Below are 17,841 nucleotides of genomic sequence, written 5' to 3' on the forward strand. Positions count from 1 at the left end.
ACCACAGCACACATCTATAAATGGAAATATCTCAGTCTCACCAGACTTTGGAGACTTGTTTTGTTTCTACGGGTTGGTGATCATTTACTCTCAAGTTTTATGGAAAAAGGTGAAAAGAAAGAATTTCAGATTAAGTTCTTACCCTGATCTCAGGAGGACCTTGGGCAGCTGCTCAGCTGAGCATTCAGGTCACCTGCCTCACTGGCAACACACAGAAGACCATGCAAGTCAATCTAGCTGAGGCACAGGCTCATTTTTCCCTGGCATTTGTACTTCTCTTCCAGAGGGAAGTATCTATCTTCTATTCAGTATCTCTGCTAAATGCAGCAACCAGTGAAGGGCTCATTCCAAAAATACAGCCCCCTGAGCACTGGCACGGTTACTGACGTTCCCTCAGCAACTGTGTCACTCTGGAGAAGGTGGAAGGAAGAAAAACACCCATCAGTTGTCAAGGAAGACACAATGGCCCAAGATCTGATTTAACTGCCAACAAATCCTGCAAAATAATTTTCAACCAGCCCAAGCAAGTGCCAAACACAAGTGTGACTTTTGGAAGGTGCCATTTGTGGCAGAATCCCAGAGAGAAGCAGAGGCAATATTAAAAGCATGAGTTACTAGACAAGTACAGGGTTGATTATGTGCATTGTATAACATCCTTGCATCCAGATACATGTTCTGGAGCATAACTTGGTTCCAAAATTTTTCATTTTAGTGGAAAAAACCCCTATATGTGTCTCTGGACTCCAGAGTGCGAAGCTGAAGCTTCCTGGTGACGTGGAGATAAAACAGTGAGATGCTTTTCCACAATTTCAAAGCAATTTCTGTTTTGCAAAAGCAGGGAAAGGAACGGATACAGATAAATAACTATTTCACTCTCCTCCAACAGCATTAATTGGCCCAGAGAGGTTGTGGACTCCCCATCCCTGGAACTGTTCAAGGCTGGGTTGGATGGGGCTTGGAGCAACCTGGTCTGCCAGAAGGTGTCCCTGCCCATGGCAGGGGTGGAATGAGATGGTTTTTAAGGTCCCTTTCAACCCAACCCATTCCATAATTCTGCAATTAACTGCCGTATTAAAGCAAAACACAAAGACTCCCCAGTTCTTCCCAAGAGTTAAGACCTTCAGTACTTTCCAGTAGCCAGGAGTAGCTTCTGTCTTCCAAACTATTTCACCACAACTTCCTCTAGGTATAAACTAGGGACACGTATTACTTGTATTAAAAAATGTTTGGTTTTATTCTTCTTTATTCCTAGAGTTGTCACAGACCTGCAAGACAGCACTGCACGAGGAAAACAAGGCAAGTGTGCTGCAGATTTTAATACCTACTTTACATTAGCTAGAATATGTTAACTAGACTGGGTAGAAGTAAATTACAATAAATATTCTGATTTTAAAAGAAAGCATTTAATCCCAGATGAAAACAAGAATGTGGTTATCTAAAAAAGTGCAAAACCAGGAAAACACATTTATTTTTCCATTTATTGGCACTTATTTGAAAAATAGCATTAAATATTCAACAGAAAAGAGACAAGTTGACCCACACTCAGCTATTAAACCCCCCTATACTGATGTGTCTTCTAACAAAGACTGGAAGAGACACCAGGAGGTTCATTCTTAAGAAATAAGCAATATTTTTTTAAAAAAGAGTCTTGCTCTCACCACAGAAGAGTGAAAGCACAGCAACTCTTTGGCACAAACCCGAAACTGCAAACCCAACTTTGCCTCAGCAGAGAGAGCAAACAGAGCCAGGCACTCCCGTGTGCGTCTGCTCAGGGACAAAGGGCAGCTGGACTCAGCGAGGGACTGCAACCAGCAGGGTGATTCTTACAATAATTTAAGAGGAATGATACCAGAAGTAAACCATGTCATATCTTAACTAGAACAGAGTCAGACTATTAAATACATTCTATTTTCTCTTTACAATAAAGACACACAGAAATGGGTCACTGGCCCTCATGTCACCAGGTCTTTGCACTCCAAGTAATCCCTTTCTCATTTTGATGGCTGCTGTCAGTCAAAGCTTCATCTCTGTGAATCTTTCACAGCAGTATTCAGGGCAGGATTTTCTCCTATTTAAGGAAGTTCCCATACTTTTCTTGCTTTATGACACACTACAAAGATTTAGCGTTTAAAAATAAAACATTTTGCTTCATTATTAACCTCTATGGAGAGAAGGTTTGAAACCACATAGCACAGATGCACAGACATGTACAAAGAGGGACTCAGCTGGGGGAGTTCAGCTGCACAACCCCAGTGAGGGCGTCGCTGCAAAATCCCAGACAGCTGTCCGTAGGAGGTGGGTCTGCAAATTCTTCCTCCTGGTTGGGGAATTTCAGAGTTGAGATCAGGATGCCTCAACACACTGACTTCTTCAAATGTCTCAGATTACCAGATTCCAGGCTTCCAATCAGCATTTGAAGTTTTCAACAGCAGAAATGACTTGATGTCATTGTTTGAGGAAGCGACATCAGGAAATTAAACACAGATTAAATATGTTTGATGGCCTCAGCCTGTAAAAAGGCATTCAAGATTCCTCACTATATCTGTCATACATGAGGACAAATACTGACAGTTAAAATAATGCATTCCTGAAGTACTAAATACTAAAATCTCAGGATTTAATTTATTGTTCCAAATATTGTCACTATTTTTCCCTATTAAAAGACCTTTAACAGAGCATCTACCACTCCAATACGTCATCTAAATGGGGAAGAAAAAGAAATAAACCCCAGATACAAAACCCCAGAATAATGTTCCACACCTAATTCAGATTTAGTCCCAACAGCAGTCATGATCATGAATAAAATCCACATATAAATTTGACAATTCACCAATTTGTTCTTTTCTGAGATTCAAAGGAACACAGAATTGATTAAGAGCCAATCACAATAGAACACAATAATAATAATAACAATAACAATAATAATAATAATAATTCCCCCCTGCAATATTCTCCCTTTCATATGAAGAAGAAAAAAAATATAAATATCTAACATTCTGGGAATATAAACAAGTAGTAAGCTGCTTCATTGGTTTTAGGCTGAGGACAAATGTGAGTTATCTGCTCCTCCACAGGCAGGGAGGACACTGGCTGCTGGCAAGACAAGTCTTCCACAAGCAGGACACATTTACAGTGTTTGTAACTCATGGCAAGGAGATCACATCCACTGCAAACCAGCAGCTGCTGACTGATGTGAGCATCCAACATGTCTGCAGCCCAAATGCTTCTGTATTGTAGTAAATGTCATATAAATCACTAGAAAGGTGAATTCCTCCTCAAGGAACTATTCTGGAAGTTTTCTAGAAGTAATGACATTGCTGGAAGTTCCTATGAGGAACAGAATGGGTTACACACAACAGAAAGTCTGGGCAATATCCTGCCTGTTTCCCGGTGTCCATTAGCAGATTCCTGCTTCTCAATCCATCGGTAACTTGGCTGTGAGATCAACAGGTAAAAATGGGGATCTGGAGTCAGAGAGCGACACTGGAGAGTCTGTGCTGGTGCCAACTTCAGCTGGAGAGTCACAGGAGGAGCCTGCACTGCTCCTGTTGTCATCCAGGGCATGTGAGGACAGACTGAAAACAGAGTGACACCAGGGAGTGAGAAACGAGGCACTGGCTCAGGTTAAGCGGCCAAAACCAGCCCAAATCATCACAAAGCCATTCTAAACACATGTGCATCTCTGAAGGAGCAGCAAGCCCTATGATCTGAAATACACCTGCAGCTACATACCTTGCAGTCACTTCCAGATACACACAGGACACTCTGCCCATTTCCCCTTTTGCTCACCCAAATATGGGGCACAGATCAGAAGTCCCAGGCCGAGCAATCCACTGCCAGCTTTACTCCATCCTCAAAGCCCTGGGCCAGCACAACAGCCAGAGGCCTTTTTGCCAGGAGAGCCAATGATAAATTGTCCATCCTCCATTGTACTACGTATTTCACAGGACACAAATTCATGATAGCTGATCTATCATCACTGATAGCAGCAAAGTGATTTTTTTAAAATTACCATCTCCTACAGCAAGATGCAGCAAATGAACCCAAACTGCTATCCCTACTGTAAACAGGGTGTGCAAAAAAGATATGTTTTTAAAGTACCTTTAAAACATCTATTTTGCTATTGCTACTCAAATCTTGTGCATGACTTGTACAGGAGTGAGCAGCAAAAAGACAGAAATACTGTGAACAACCCTTGACAGTTGTGTGGGCGCACCCTATGTATGATTAACCTTTTGACTAAAACACTAGATCAAACTCCCTTGCTATTACCAATCACCACAATTTTTAATGAAGTACTTTTTATCTCCTCCCAGCTCCTCTGACAGACTCATGTTCCTCTGTGACTAAGACCAAGGGCAAAAAAGCAAAACCCTATTCAGCCCAAAAGCATCAACGTTCATATTTGATTGCAATTTGAATCAAACTCCAAAAGCTAGCATCCATGAGGTGTCTTTTCCTAAACATGCTCAACTGTTATCAGTCAGGCCTAGAAACTGCAGAATTGTAGTGAACATTGCTGCCTATTTACCGTGATAATTTCAATGCTGTAACATTGTGAGATATCTCTATTAAAAAAAGACAAAAGCAAGCACAAAAAACTTCAAGCATAATCACTGCTAGAAAAATAAAATATTTGTAATGCTTCTGCTGAAAGGGACAATAAACAGCACAGCATTTACCATGCCCCAAGGTCTGCCTGATGTGCAGCCTCGGGGGTTAGCATGTTGGTGGATCCCTGGAATAATCTTTTTGGGTGATCTTCCATCTCTGTCACACCTTTGGGAAGAGATAATGAGTGATAAAAATTACTACTCATTTAAACTAAAATCTACTTTCAAAGTACTTCTACAGAGCAAACAGAATAGAGGTTCAAACTTATAATAGACTACTCCATTTGTAGAGCATAGAATTTAGATGCTGAAATTTTAAAGGCTGTCTATTTCCTGGAACCATTTTGTCCAAGCTCCAGTACAGTTTAGTGAGTTATTAACTAAGGCTTAGATATCAGATATTTATTCTTCAGTAGTGAAGAATAATCCTTTTGTTTCAGTTTATCCAGCTATCAGTTCACTGACCAGCTCCACAAGAGCAGAGAAGCTGAAAATAAAGAAAAAGAACAAGCTCCAGGATTATCACAAAACTTTTCCATTGACTTAGATTTCCAAACACTCTAGAAGAAGAGAGGATAGATATATGCTTAAATAAGCTATGGCAGAACTCAGATGAAAGTGGTTTAAAAGTTGTTTTAGAGCCAGAGGTGTTCTGTAATAAAGGTGAAGCTTGAAGATATAAAAATAGGTGCAATAAAATTGCCAGAAGTTAAACTTGAAGAAAAATGCAGAAAGACAGAGAAACATTTCGTAATTAAGCTGTAAGGTGCCTACCAGGCCTGGGCATCAGCTTTGGGTTTTGAAGAGTTATTTTAAATGTACAGTACCTGTGTGCTTCAGTCAACCAGGACTTTCAAAGTTTTCTGTTTAAGTTAAATATACCAATAGTTGTATTTACTGTTTTGTTAAGCAGGTTACATCACATTTTTTATCACATCTATATGACCACAGCAATGGGGAGGAATTAGAACAAAACAATTATTAGCATTATAGAATTACAAGCTTTATGGAATAGTAAAATCTAATTTAATTATTTGTCTGTTTTATTATGTGCAGTATGTTCTATTTCTAGTCACTTTTTGAAGTATGAGCCAACTGGACAGAATTATGAAGAAAGCTATATGAGTTACTAGATGACTAACAAGCTGGCCTATTGTATTAGCCAAACCTAAATACTGTACCTTTTCTTTTGATTGATCCAAGAACACTTGGTCGAATGCAGTTAATTGGGCTCTGGCTTCTCCTGCTAAAAGAAGACAAATGCTGCACTGAGATCACCATTAAAAGAGAAAAGTGGAAAAAAGAATCAAAAAATACTCAGAGAACAAACTACTGGGTAGAAACCACTAAGAAAATAGGCATTAAAACAGCTTATCCAAAAGAAGTCCTCTTTTTTTTCCCCTCTGAAGATAGGCCAGGAAGCACAGAACTGAGCAGGAAAAGTTTAATTACATTATTTCACAACTGGGGCAATCTAAAAGCTCACATCCAGACACTGACTACATCTCAGTTGACAGGCAGTGCTTTGCTGAACTGTGAGGGCCTAGTAAACTTTAATGGTATGCCCACATCACTCAAAGGAGTAACAAACCCTAAATCTGTTTGTGTTTTCTTCCCCTCAGAATTCAATTACTAAAGATGTGAATGAGAGCAATATAGAGACTGCACTGGGAACACGGATGCCACAATGCAGCCCATTTCCCAATGTTATGACATGAGGATTTTGACAAATGCTTTACACCACCATCTAAAGTCTACATGAGTATATGAAGTTGTGTTTGTGCTCAGAAATCAATTATGGATATAACAAATTCTGGTATTTCAAATGCCTACTGTGAACAAGCTATGCCAATTTTCTATCATTGATATGATCTGGTGACTTACCTTGAAAATCTCCTTGTTGGACTTGGGCTGGGACTTGGAGGCAACCCACTGCTGCTCACCAGACTTTGCAAAGATGGTGAGAAACATTGCTGAGAGGAAAAGAGTTTGTGTTATTATAAATACTGTATCATTCCCATGTGGTAACAATTGACGCTTAACTGCAGAGAAATAAACAACCCAGAATTAGTTTCAGCAAGCAGTCACTGGGTATACTGAGACATCACTTTTTGCTACTGAGAAAAAAAAAATTAAAATTGGACAGATTCCATTTTCATGCAGATTTATTTCACTGTACTCTGGTTAAACAGACTTATTTGTTTTTTATTAACCACAGCACAACAGCTGAACACTCCACAGAAATTCACACCCACAAGATGAGCAGCTGGTATTTTCTGGTTTGGGGTTTTAGGGGGTTTTATTTACTCTCTAGTTTCTTGTTTGCAGCTGAGGTAGAAAGGAGCAGGTGGCTGAATCTTTTGCTACTAATTTGGTTGAATTTATTTAGCTCTACTTAAGATAAAACCATCATTATCACATTTTGCTCACCTTCCCTATTCCTCGTGTAGGTGAAGGAGCTGGTGAAACTGGAACAAAGTCTACTTGCTTTGGTGATAGTGATTTTTCAAAATCATTGTCACTCTGTAAACAGTACACACAATTAATCTTATGAGCAGGTACCTTAACAAGAAAAGGACTGTTTGGTGTGAAATTCCAAAGTTATCCTCCATCATATCAACAATTTTTAGGCAGCCATTTATGAGCTTATGTTTAACAACAAAAAAACCCCCCTTAAACATTACATGGAGAGTATCAGAACATGGAAGAAAATTTGAACAGGCAGACATCCATGCAATTTCCTTTTGACATAGCATCCCAAGGAATCCACATGTACCTTGAACAACTGATAATTCTATGCCTTTTTAGTGTGAAAAATTGCTGATCAAAAGCAGTGCTATACTAACACCTTAATTGTAGGTCAAACTATCAAAGGAAATGTTGACATGAGAGAGTCTCTAGTGTCCTGATACTGATGATAGAAACACAAATTAAAGCATGAATGCATTACCAGGCTCAAGCTCTCCTCCCATGAGTGGCTCATCTGCATTGCTACTTGCACTTCTCTATAAAGAAAAAAAGAAATGTATTGTCCCGAGCCCATAGACGGCTGCAGCGACTGTTCTACTTTGCCTTAGCACTCACCTTTCACGAACGGTTTCCCTGTTCAGCAAATTCATTCCTTCTTCCTAAAAGATTAACACATGAAGAAGTAAGGTCAAAAAAAAAGCACTTTGTTCCAGCAAATCAGAAAAGCTGTGGTTTCACTTCACTTTGGCATGTGGAAAATATAAATCAACTCGGTTAAGCGACAATAACCTCAAGTTCTCACTCCATGAGAAGGAGCAAGGAGGAGAGGATGAGAAAGAGATGTAGCAAGAGAGACCATCAAGTAAGAAGTGCTTATGTGAGCTGGTTGTTTCCCAAGCAGCCTTATTTTCATTACTAACCAAGAGGTAGCTACAAAACTGAATAATGATAGTATGAACCAGAAATTCTGCACAAGCCAGAGTGTCTTTATGCAGTCTTGAGTAATATCATTTTACAAAGGGGGCACTAGTACAGATAAACCTCAAAAACATGGCTGGATTCTTACCTTACTCTATGGATTAGTGACTAACTAGACACTTGTCAGCATCTCACTTGGAATACACTGCATTGCACACAATGAATTCAGGATTCAGTGAGGTTTTTTTCTAAAAAAAACTCCATAAAGTATTATTAAAATGGATCAAATATGTAAAATTAAACTAAACATTAACACCAAGTACAAACATGACTCAATCTCTTCTTAGGCAGACACCATTCACCTAAATGCGACCCAGTCTGTTCAGTGAATGAGTAGATTCCCTAAATCAAGAGTAAAAGTTCAACTAAACATCTTCACAATCCTCATCATAAGTAGGAAGAGTCTAACCTACTTCACCTGTGTGATAATTTGCTCAGATTTGAAAGAGATCAGAAGTAAATCACACAGGTTCTCAGTGAGTACACAGGACATGGAATTAATTCCAACTAGTGAATCTAATGCTCAAACACAAATTAGGAAGTTACACTTTTTGCTTTAATAAACGGATGGCAAAACCATGAATGCAGAAGCATTTTCCAGAAGATTGAATCATCAAATTTTACTTCATGTAATAGAGCAGAGCCATAATAGTTCATTCCTTTGCTCTCAGCATATTTTTCATTATATCTCCCTGCTCACTTGCAGGGGGGTTGGACCAGATGACCTTTAAAGGTCCCTTTCAACACAAACTAATTTATGATTCTGTTATGATTCTGTTAATTTATGATTACATGTTAAACCTAAGACTTTTTGTATTGATGAAAAGAGCTGTACAACTGACCCGAGCACTTCAGAGTCTATTTAAACCAGTAGATTATTTACATAATGAAAGCAAGCAGTTATTTTCTTCAGGTTTACTGTGCAACTACCTGAAATAACTGAGGTGGGAAGCACAAGTGCCTTCCACCACTCAGGCAACACAGCCTAAAAATGCTGTCTGAAGCATTAAATCATTTTCTTAACTTTTGACCCTTTAAAAATCAAGCCTATCCATTGACAACTAGCCAGTGAAAAAACAAAATTTTAAAAAAATTAAGCATCTTCAAGCTAATTTTATAATCATTCTACTGTCAAAAAGTGGAGATACAAAATGAAGGAGACACAAGAGTTTGAGCTTGTTGATTTTAAAGTCTTCAGCCTGCGGTGTGCTGGCTGGGAGCAGAGCTATTTGAGCCTGCTCAGATATTCCCCACACTACCCCCCTTCCCAAGTGTTTGCTCTGGTGCCCTTCCCCCTCCATTCGTGCTGTGACAGCACAAGTACAGGGATCTGGATAAGAAAATTATACAGATGAAAAATAGCCCAGCCAGAAGAGTACAGACTATTTTTCAGCCAGAGTGCCTCCTTATCCTGCTCATTTTCTAGCTGCACAAAAGTCTTGTGCCAACACAAGTTAAAGAACACTTTGTTATTGGCCCCGAATATTTATGCTGGCATTGCTGCCAAAAACTTGGTGAAATTTAACTCTAAGGGTTTACATTAAAGGTTTCCTTTCTAAAATGTCCATTTTAAGAATCCTCTCTCTGGTTAAATCTTCTCCTTGCTGTAAGATGCATTTTGCTTCATGAAATGTGGAACTGGGCAGGCAGTTTGAAAATAAAATCTACAGACAGTTGAAGGACATCACATATCAACCGCAAAAAACCCCAGACACCTATAAAAAACTCATTTAGAAGAATCTGTGCTTACTTGTTTGATTTGATGAAGACGGCTGCTAGGAATACGGATAGGAGATGATGGCACAAACTGCAAAACAAAGTCATATACAATTGAAAGTACAGCAGAAGGGAGGGAAAGGTGCCACAGGAATGTTAGTAAAGTAGTGCTGCCCCAAACTAAAAAAAAAAAGTAATTAAAAAAAATAATTTATAACATTCTCAGTGTATATATAAACTACATCACTTACTTGCAAGAACATGTTAAGATGTATTTCCCCATTATACTGCTTTGTAACCTCACAGATGCTAATTGGTATCAGCCTAGCTTCCATTCCATTTCCAGGCAACTAGAACTGACAGCCTTCCCCACAGAATGGAGCTGCTTTTCACTAGCACACTGTCAGCCCTAGTATATATACGTTGACGTAAATATTTTCCTTTATGGGATTCAGAATATTTATTTTCATTTAAGTGATCCAGAAAGCTCCCCAATAGATCCTTTAAAAATACAAAGCCAAAACAACACATTGTACAAAAAGGTTCCTGGGTTGTTGTCTGCCTATAAATGAGTACTTTGACAGGTGAAAAAAATCAGCTATTAGAAGGCTAACAAAGAGTTAAACACTTCCTTTATGGTTTCTCAAGCACTTCACCAATTTGGGTGAAATCAGAGAAGACGCCACTAAAAATGGTCTTCTGTTAATGCTGACAGATTTGCACCAAGATCTCACTGGAATGCTATTAATCTAAAACTGCACACCCAAACCCAAATAATTTAAAGTGATTATTTTCTCAAAATATAATTTTCTTGCATACATTTCCCATCTCTCATACGGTTAACCCTCAGTTGATTTACGTCATAGCCATTCAGGGAACAAAAATTCTAAGCTGAAGCCTTGAACAGAGGTTTAACTTCTCTGTAAGATGACAATCGTTCCAAAAAATAAAGTGTCTTTTTAAAATGGATGTGTTCAGCAAGTAAGGTTTGCATTATTATAGGTGTTTTTATACTTCATTCATTATAAGGCTTCATCTGCTTCACAAATCATCAGAAGATTGAAGCTGGACAACTAACAAACATTCAGTTAACTGTTACTGCACCATTTTCTAATCAGTGCCACAGAGAATACAAAGATTTTGCTGCCTGACAGGGTAAGTTAACACGGACTATTAATGCTTCATACATCCAGAACCCTCCTTATAAAAAAACAAACACAAAGACATCACACCCTTCTTCTCACAAAAGAATTCAGCCTATCAGGCTCACATAGGGGATGACTAACATTTGTGCCAGAATTCAGTCATCGTAATATATAGTACTAAAGTCTAACAGCTATAATATCTTGATTTGCTACTTTTAAAGTCCAGTTTAGGTCAGCTTTACTATTATACTGGGTTCCCAAAAATCCTGTGCACCTAATAAAAATTCCTCCAAGCTGCACCAGCCAATGTAGACCTTGAGTTGACCTTGATTCTCACACAGAGAAAAGGATTTGGACAATAGTGCATTCCTGCCCATTCACTCTGTCATTCCACAGCAGAAATGCATTTGTTCCACTCATTATATTCTAATTTTATGACTGTGATACACATACTTTAAGGTTTGACATTAATAGAATACATACAAAAACAGTGGCTTGCAGTATAAAACAAAAAATATAAAAAGACAATTAAGTGTTCCTCTGCAGGGTCTGATGCACTAACACAGCTCTGAGGATCCTACATCTTGTTTCCAACAAGACATCATCCTTGCTTTGTCAGTGTGTAAAACTCACTTTTGCTCTGTTTACATCCTTTGATTCAATTCTTGTGAAAAGAAACCTCTGTCACTTTCAAAGGATACTTGCTAAACAAACTGAACCCATTTATTAAAATTATGCTACTCAAATCCCCAATGTTTTAAGAAAGCACAAAGCCTAATTAAAACATTATGAACTATTAGACTACCACAGAGAAGAGAAACACCTTCCCTCCTACTCCAGTGTGTCAGATACTGTGTTCCAGTGCAGGTAAAGTTTCAGCAGTGCCAGGCTGGCAGAAGCCACTGCCCAAGTGAGCAGGCAATGCCCCAGTGCCTCTGCCCTGCAGTGCCCTCTGCCTCCTGCCAGCACAGCCACTTGTGGGGCCACACTGAACCCAGCAGGGAAATTACTTGGCTTTAAAAAAAAAAAAAAAAAAAAAAATTAGAAAAAATTTAACATCAACTTCTGCTGAAATAGCACCTAAACATCTAACCACAGACTCAACTGCTCTGCTTAAGCAACAAAACAAAAACCCCAGCCATGCAAAACAAAACAAAAAACCACCAAAACATTTACTCACTGGTATCCTCTGAAAGGAAATAAACTGCAGATACTGAGCCTGGTTGACCCTTCCTTGGCAATTACATGTAGCACTAGAAAACTGCAGATCAAGCCCCAACCCAAATGGCACCACTGCCCTTGCAGTCATCATTATAAATCAGCTGAAGTCTGAGACTTGGAGAAGCCACTCCAAAAAAAGTGGAATTCAGCTGAGGAACCAGGACAGCACTGAAGATGGAATGGATGGAGTATGACCTCCAGTTATCAGAGATTTTAGCCACTCTCATTGTTCCCATGACAGGGAACACCATACAGGTTAGACAAACACCAATCAACTTTTTTTCCATGAAGTTTAACAAAACATAAAACTTAATACGTACTTGTAATACTAAAATAAAGAAGTTACGTTATTGAATCTTTTAAACCTCTTACAGATTACACTGCAGTTAAACTTGGATTCGTTTTCTTAAATACAAAGAAGTGGCTTTTGAAGTACACTTTATCACCTTCTTATGTAAAAATGTAATTTACTAAAGTAGATGTGATCTCGCTCCTTAGAATATCTCTAACATCATAAAACTAAATGTACTTATTTGCTATAGGAAGAATACCAGGGAAGGTTGCTTAGGGTCCTTGATGCTGAAAATTTAATTCTTATCGCAAAATAATTTATCTGTGGATGATTCTGGTTTAAGACCACAGAAGGATGAGATCCTTCTAAGATACTTTCCAACTCCATCCTCCCTGCCATCTTCAACAGAACCATAAACCAGATCCCAACTCCAAGGAGCATTTCAAAGCAGACAAAGCACTGATCTAGCAGTCAGTGGGGCACTTGATTTTTAGTGTAAGGAAAAATTTCATGTATTTTGTCAGCACCTGATCAGCTGGGAGCAAAAAAGGACACTTTTTAATAACATTAGTGTGAGGGGAAGGGTTAGCAACATCATCCCATGAGATGCGAACACTGGTTAAGTTCAGGACACTTCAACATTTATGAGGAGCAGGCGGAAGAGCGGCCCATCAATGAATTAGCTCCTGCTTCTCAGCAAGTTCTGGGCAAGGCATCCTGAATTAGCATCGTTTTAGCCCAACAATTGAGGATCTTCAGGAGTAAACACAATAAACTGAGCTTTTGCCTCTGTTTTTTTCTCCTTTTGCCTGACCACAAGCACAAACAGATTTACACTAAGCTGCCTCCCTAAAAATATGAAGAAAGAGACTTGTTTAAGGAATCTTGACCATAACACTTCCAGTTTTTTCATCCCAGCAGAAGAAAGGCTTTTCCACCAATCTTTCTTGTACGTAACTATCCTGGTTTTGTTACAGATGCAACCTTTGCTGAAGTATTTGTCTGCACTTTTTTTCTTAATCATCAGAAATCTTTTAAGACATTGATTACTGTCAACAGTACAGCTATGTAATTAGTTTTCTTAGGAAGCTACCTTTCTTACTCTATCTTGGAACATCTGTTTTATAAGCAAAGTTATGATCACAATGAAATACAAGCATTCTCCAAGCCAAATGGTCTATAAGTAACATTTCATTATAGCTACAGCATATTAATGTCACAGTCTAGTGCCTTGTTTCTGAAAGCAATGTGGTATTAGTTTCAGAGACTATAATCTAATTTTGTTTATTCCTGTTTGCACACTTCTGCTTGGCACCTGATGGGGTTGGTGTAAGAGTTTTCTTACCAGGCTGTGCCGATTCATGACCGTGGTGCTGTTCCTGCGGGTGCGCAAGACGCTGGCCTGGAACACCTGTGAGTTATCGCTGTGAAAAGAAACACTTGTCAAATGCAAAAGCCATTTCCTTCCTAGCAAAAAGCACCTCTTCATATAAGCTCAGTTTCTTCATATAAGCTATGACAGCTCTCCTGTCGAGACAAAGAACTCCAGAGACAGGTAAGTAAGAACTCTTCTAGCTTGTTGACGAGAGTGCAAATCAACTTGTTCATCCTCCAACTCCCAGCTACTTCAATTAATGACTTCAATTAATCATTTTGTGTCTTCAGAACAATTGAAGAATTGTTTAGACTGTGGGGATTTATTATGTTTGGAATGGCTGCTGTTTGTATATTGCTTCAAATGTCATTCAACAGAACAAATGTATAAATGGCTTGTAAGCAGTAACTGAAACCAGGTTCGATCCCACAGATAAAACAAAATTTAAAAATACAGCCTCTTGATAAATCTTATCACTACAAACATGTAATATCTTCTGAACATTTTTCCACGAAAGGTTAAATTAAACTTACAGTAAACCCAGTTTTTAAGGCCTCACAGCAGCATGTCCATTTAAATCATATAGGATTATTTATTTGACACAAATGAACTTCTTTCTCAGGGCAACTTTAGTTCTATTGATTCCTAAAGCAAGTTTTTCTGGTCACGTCATCACCAGTGCTATCAACAGCCAATTATCAGCACTTAATGAATGCGACTGCAGAAATAAACTAAATTTTATGATCGCTAGAAAAAAAATTTTGAGCCACAACCTACAATCCCCATGCCCAAAAATCAGTGAGGAACTGCATAGGTGAACAAACCCAAATGTAAGACTGTAATTAGATTCAAATTACAAGAATTCACATTGTATCTTTTTGCTTCAGCCACTAACTAGTGATGAACAAAAGCCCCCCACAAATACAATTTCTTTAAAACTAACCTGATCAACAGCACTACCTTGTTGTAAGGACTGACAATCCTACTGCATTTTCATGACACACCATTGTCAGAATCCTCCAGTTTAAAACACACCAGTTAGACACGTAAGTTTTAGACAGCTTTTATGTAGCTGTAAATAAAAAACAAATAAAGCTTATACTGTGAAATAAAAGCCAACAGCAATTGGCATAAGCACTATAGTTTCTGCCAAAAAAATGTATAGACCCTCCTCCAAAATGTCAAGTACATAGGACCAGACATCATTTACAATTTTCCAAGAAGTTTCACTCAGCTCACACCCACGAGAGATCAAATAGCTGCCATTTGACAGAGGTGGAACAGGAGAAATTTAAGGGATCCATGACATGATGTTTAGAGATGAGTTTTGGCTGAGGCCAACAGCTACAACTCTTTTCAGTGTAAGTGTACTGCTTGGCATGCAAGCACAAGACAAACAGCACATCCTGAAATCCAGGGTCTGAGTCAAGAAAACAGGTTGGAACAATTCTGTCCCACATTACCATAGTCTGAGTCAAATACTCAGTTCTAACTAGCAGAGAGGGAAAGAAAAGAACCCCACAAATAATCCTACCTTTAATCTCCCACGCAAAACCACCAGAACTGGTCAGATTTCAGACCTACTTTTCACAGAAAACTACAGTTCCCATTAAAAATCAATTTTATTTGGCACAGAAACAAGAGTTACAAGTTCTGTGAAAGATAACTTCTATGATCTAAAATATTCCACTTATAACGGTTCTCTGGATCTACGGCAACTCATTTTCCAAGTTCCCTACTAAATCTGTTAATGAAGAAGTCAAAACAGGAGACACAGGAGAAAAAGCAAGCTGTGTAAGAGCAAGAGCTTTTGTTTCACTTTACCGAACAAAGCCATTCTGGGAAAAACTGAAGTTTCTTGCCAAGAGCTGCAATCTTGCAAAAACAGTATTCTGGTGGAAAATTCCAAACTAACAGGCAAACCACTGCAACCACCTCAAATTAGTTCAATGGCATTTCAGTTTTATTTGTATGAACACCTACCCCACAATGTAATCACAGTGTCAAGGCAAGAGCTCAGGCTCACCCTTCTACCTACCCAAACCCTGAACTAAGTATATTTGTTTGGGTGGTTTTTTTTTTAAGAGTCAAGGGTTTTACAATTTACAACTTACAAAAGGCTGAGATTATAAAAACATCTTGTCTCAGTTACACAATTAGTTTACCTGCTCAGAAACCTCCCAGGGGACAGCTGCCATACACAACCCTTCCATACTGCATCAAAATGTAAAAGGGAGTTGTTTCATTGTGATTATATAAAAGAATCACAATTACATTCACTTAACATTAAATCATGATGGAATAGACAAGAAGTAGTATTTCTTTTGAATTGTCAGGCACTCTTAACCATTTTGGTAAAAGAGGTATGCGAGATTTGTTCATCACTCGATATCCAGTTCCTTACAGAAACAGAAAGGGGAAAAAATCAAACCACCAGGAAGTACTTATCCTGTAATATACTACATTTTATGAAATTTATTGTCAATATGCTCTCCCAAACCGCAGACACACCACTAACAGCAGCACATGGACCACCTTACAGTTGGATGGAAGCCACACCATGTAGCAGATGGGGCATCTCCCTACTTCTCAACAGCCCAGAGGAGACATGAAACAGCACTTTGGGTTATAAACTTACCCAAACAAAACTGTACAAGAAACCCTACCTGTCTGAAAGCTTTCATCTGTCCCTACCACCTTCAGTCCTGTCAGCTGAAGAGACCTGAAGAGACCCAGCAAACATCCAACCCTCCTGGAAACAGACCTGCCATAGGCTGGTGGCAATATCCAAGCACAACTGTCTACACAACACATTGTATTTCTCCCAGTAATGCATACTACAAAAATTAGTATCATCCAGAAAAATTGCTGGACACCTGACACACTTATACACTAAATGTAAAACTTATGTCAAGGTCCCGTGAAATGACCTTCCTACCAAATTTGCCTGACTGTTCGGAAAGCATTTACTGTTGTAATCATACACAGAGCAGTGATTTATTTTGTTCAGACTTGATCCATTACAGAAATCATCGCGATTGTTATTCGATGTATAAGAACAGCCACAACTCTGACGTTGAGGACGGTGTTTCTCTGCAACACACAGCAGACCGTGGCGAAAACAAAGCTTTTCAGTAAAACCAAAGCACCTCTCCTAGGCTTCCTCGCACCCCTCCACACGTTGATATGTTCCCTAAATCCCTCCCCGCCTGGGACAGCGCTCAGGAACCCACTCTTCCCCATGGCGCCGCGGAGCATACCCGGAGCCCCCGCACGGCCGGGCCGGGCCAGGAGCCCCCCGGGCCCCTCACCTGAGCCCGTGGATGAGCGGGGCGCTGTTCGATCGCCTCAGGCCGCCGCCGTCGCCCGGGGCCGCGGCGCTCCCCGGCGGCAGCTCCAGGTCCAGCTCCATCTTCTCCTGAGCCATCGCGGCGGCAGAGGCTCCGGCTCCTCCCGCTCCGCCCATTCGCGGCCTCAGGCCGCCGCTGCCCCAGCCCTATCGAGCCCGCGGGCGGGGGGGGCGGCCGCAGCAGCGAAGCCGCATGCCGGGGCTCCGGGGGCGGCCCGTCCCCGCTGCTCCCGCTGAAACCTGCAGCCGCCACGGGCCCACGGCCGCTCTCCGCGGCCGGCCCCAGCGCAGGCGGGCCCGGCCGCAGCGCGCAGGCGCAGCGCTCCGGCTGCGGCCGCTCGGGCACAGCTCTGGCAGATTTTAGGTGTCCTAAGTGTGTTCTCCAGAGCTCTCTCGCCAAGGGCCACAGCGCTGATCGCTAAATAGCGAAAATATCGCTCCTGAGTTCATACCGAGCTGTTGTTGCTTGCAGAAATAACAGCGGATGGTTCTGTGCAGGCCCAGACAACTCCAGGAATAAAGAATAAACCCAAACGTTTTCAAAATACTTTAATAGCTACATGTGGCCGTAGTTTATACCTAGAGGAGGTTGTGGTGAAATAGGTTGGAAGGTCAATGCCACATCCGCTGGTGGACAGTGCTGAGACTCCTAACTCTTGGGATGAAGTGGGGAATCTGGTTTA

General features: G+C 40.1%; 1 protein-coding gene across 2 annotated transcripts; it reads right to left on the reverse strand.

Moving 5' to 3' along the window:
* Window positions 1-1,460: 1,460 nt before the first annotated feature.
* Window positions 1,461-17,450, reverse strand: LOC125333457 (P2R1A-PPP2R2A-interacting phosphatase regulator 1). 2 transcript variants are annotated; one of them, XM_048319354.1, is made up of 10 exons: window positions 17,121-17,450; window positions 13,780-13,858; window positions 9,811-9,867; window positions 7,698-7,741; window positions 7,564-7,618; window positions 7,044-7,136; window positions 6,498-6,586; window positions 5,795-5,856; window positions 4,683-4,779; window positions 1,461-3,575 (listed from the first exon to the last, which is right to left on the reverse strand). In XM_048319354.1, the coding sequence occupies exons 1-10, from the start codon at window positions 17,273-17,275 to the stop codon at window positions 3,416-3,418; spliced, it is 891 nt and encodes a 296-aa protein (XP_048175311.1). In that variant the 5' UTR covers window positions 17,276-17,450; the 3' UTR covers window positions 1,461-3,415. The 2 variants fall into 2 exon arrangements, with proteins under 2 accessions (XP_048175311.1, XP_048175310.1); XM_048319353.1 differs by having other exon boundaries at window positions 5,795-5,859.
* Window positions 17,451-17,841: the final 391 nt, after the last annotated feature.

Source organism: Corvus hawaiiensis, chromosome 14 (assembly GCF_020740725.1).
Source record: "Corvus hawaiiensis isolate bCorHaw1 chromosome 14, bCorHaw1.pri.cur, whole genome shotgun sequence".
Classification (NCBI taxonomy): domain Eukaryota; kingdom Metazoa; phylum Chordata; class Aves; order Passeriformes; family Corvidae; genus Corvus; species Corvus hawaiiensis.

What these genes read in the sequence shown, in the direction of transcription:
- LOC125333457 (XM_048319353.1), bottom strand. Translation starts at nt 17,275, where the DNA reads ATGGGCGGAGCGGGAGGAGCCGGAGCCTCTGCCGCCGCGATGGCTCAG. An exon ending in GTCTTCATCAAATCAAACAA is followed by an intron (nt 7,742 to 9,810) that starts GTAAGCACAGAT and finishes TTAATCTTTTAG; the next exon opens with GAAGAAGGAATGAATTTGCT. An exon ending in AGGGAAACCGTTCGTGAAAG is followed by an intron (nt 7,619 to 7,697) that starts GTGAGTGCTAAG and finishes TTTTCTTTATAG; the next exon opens with AGAAGTGCAAGTAGCAATGC.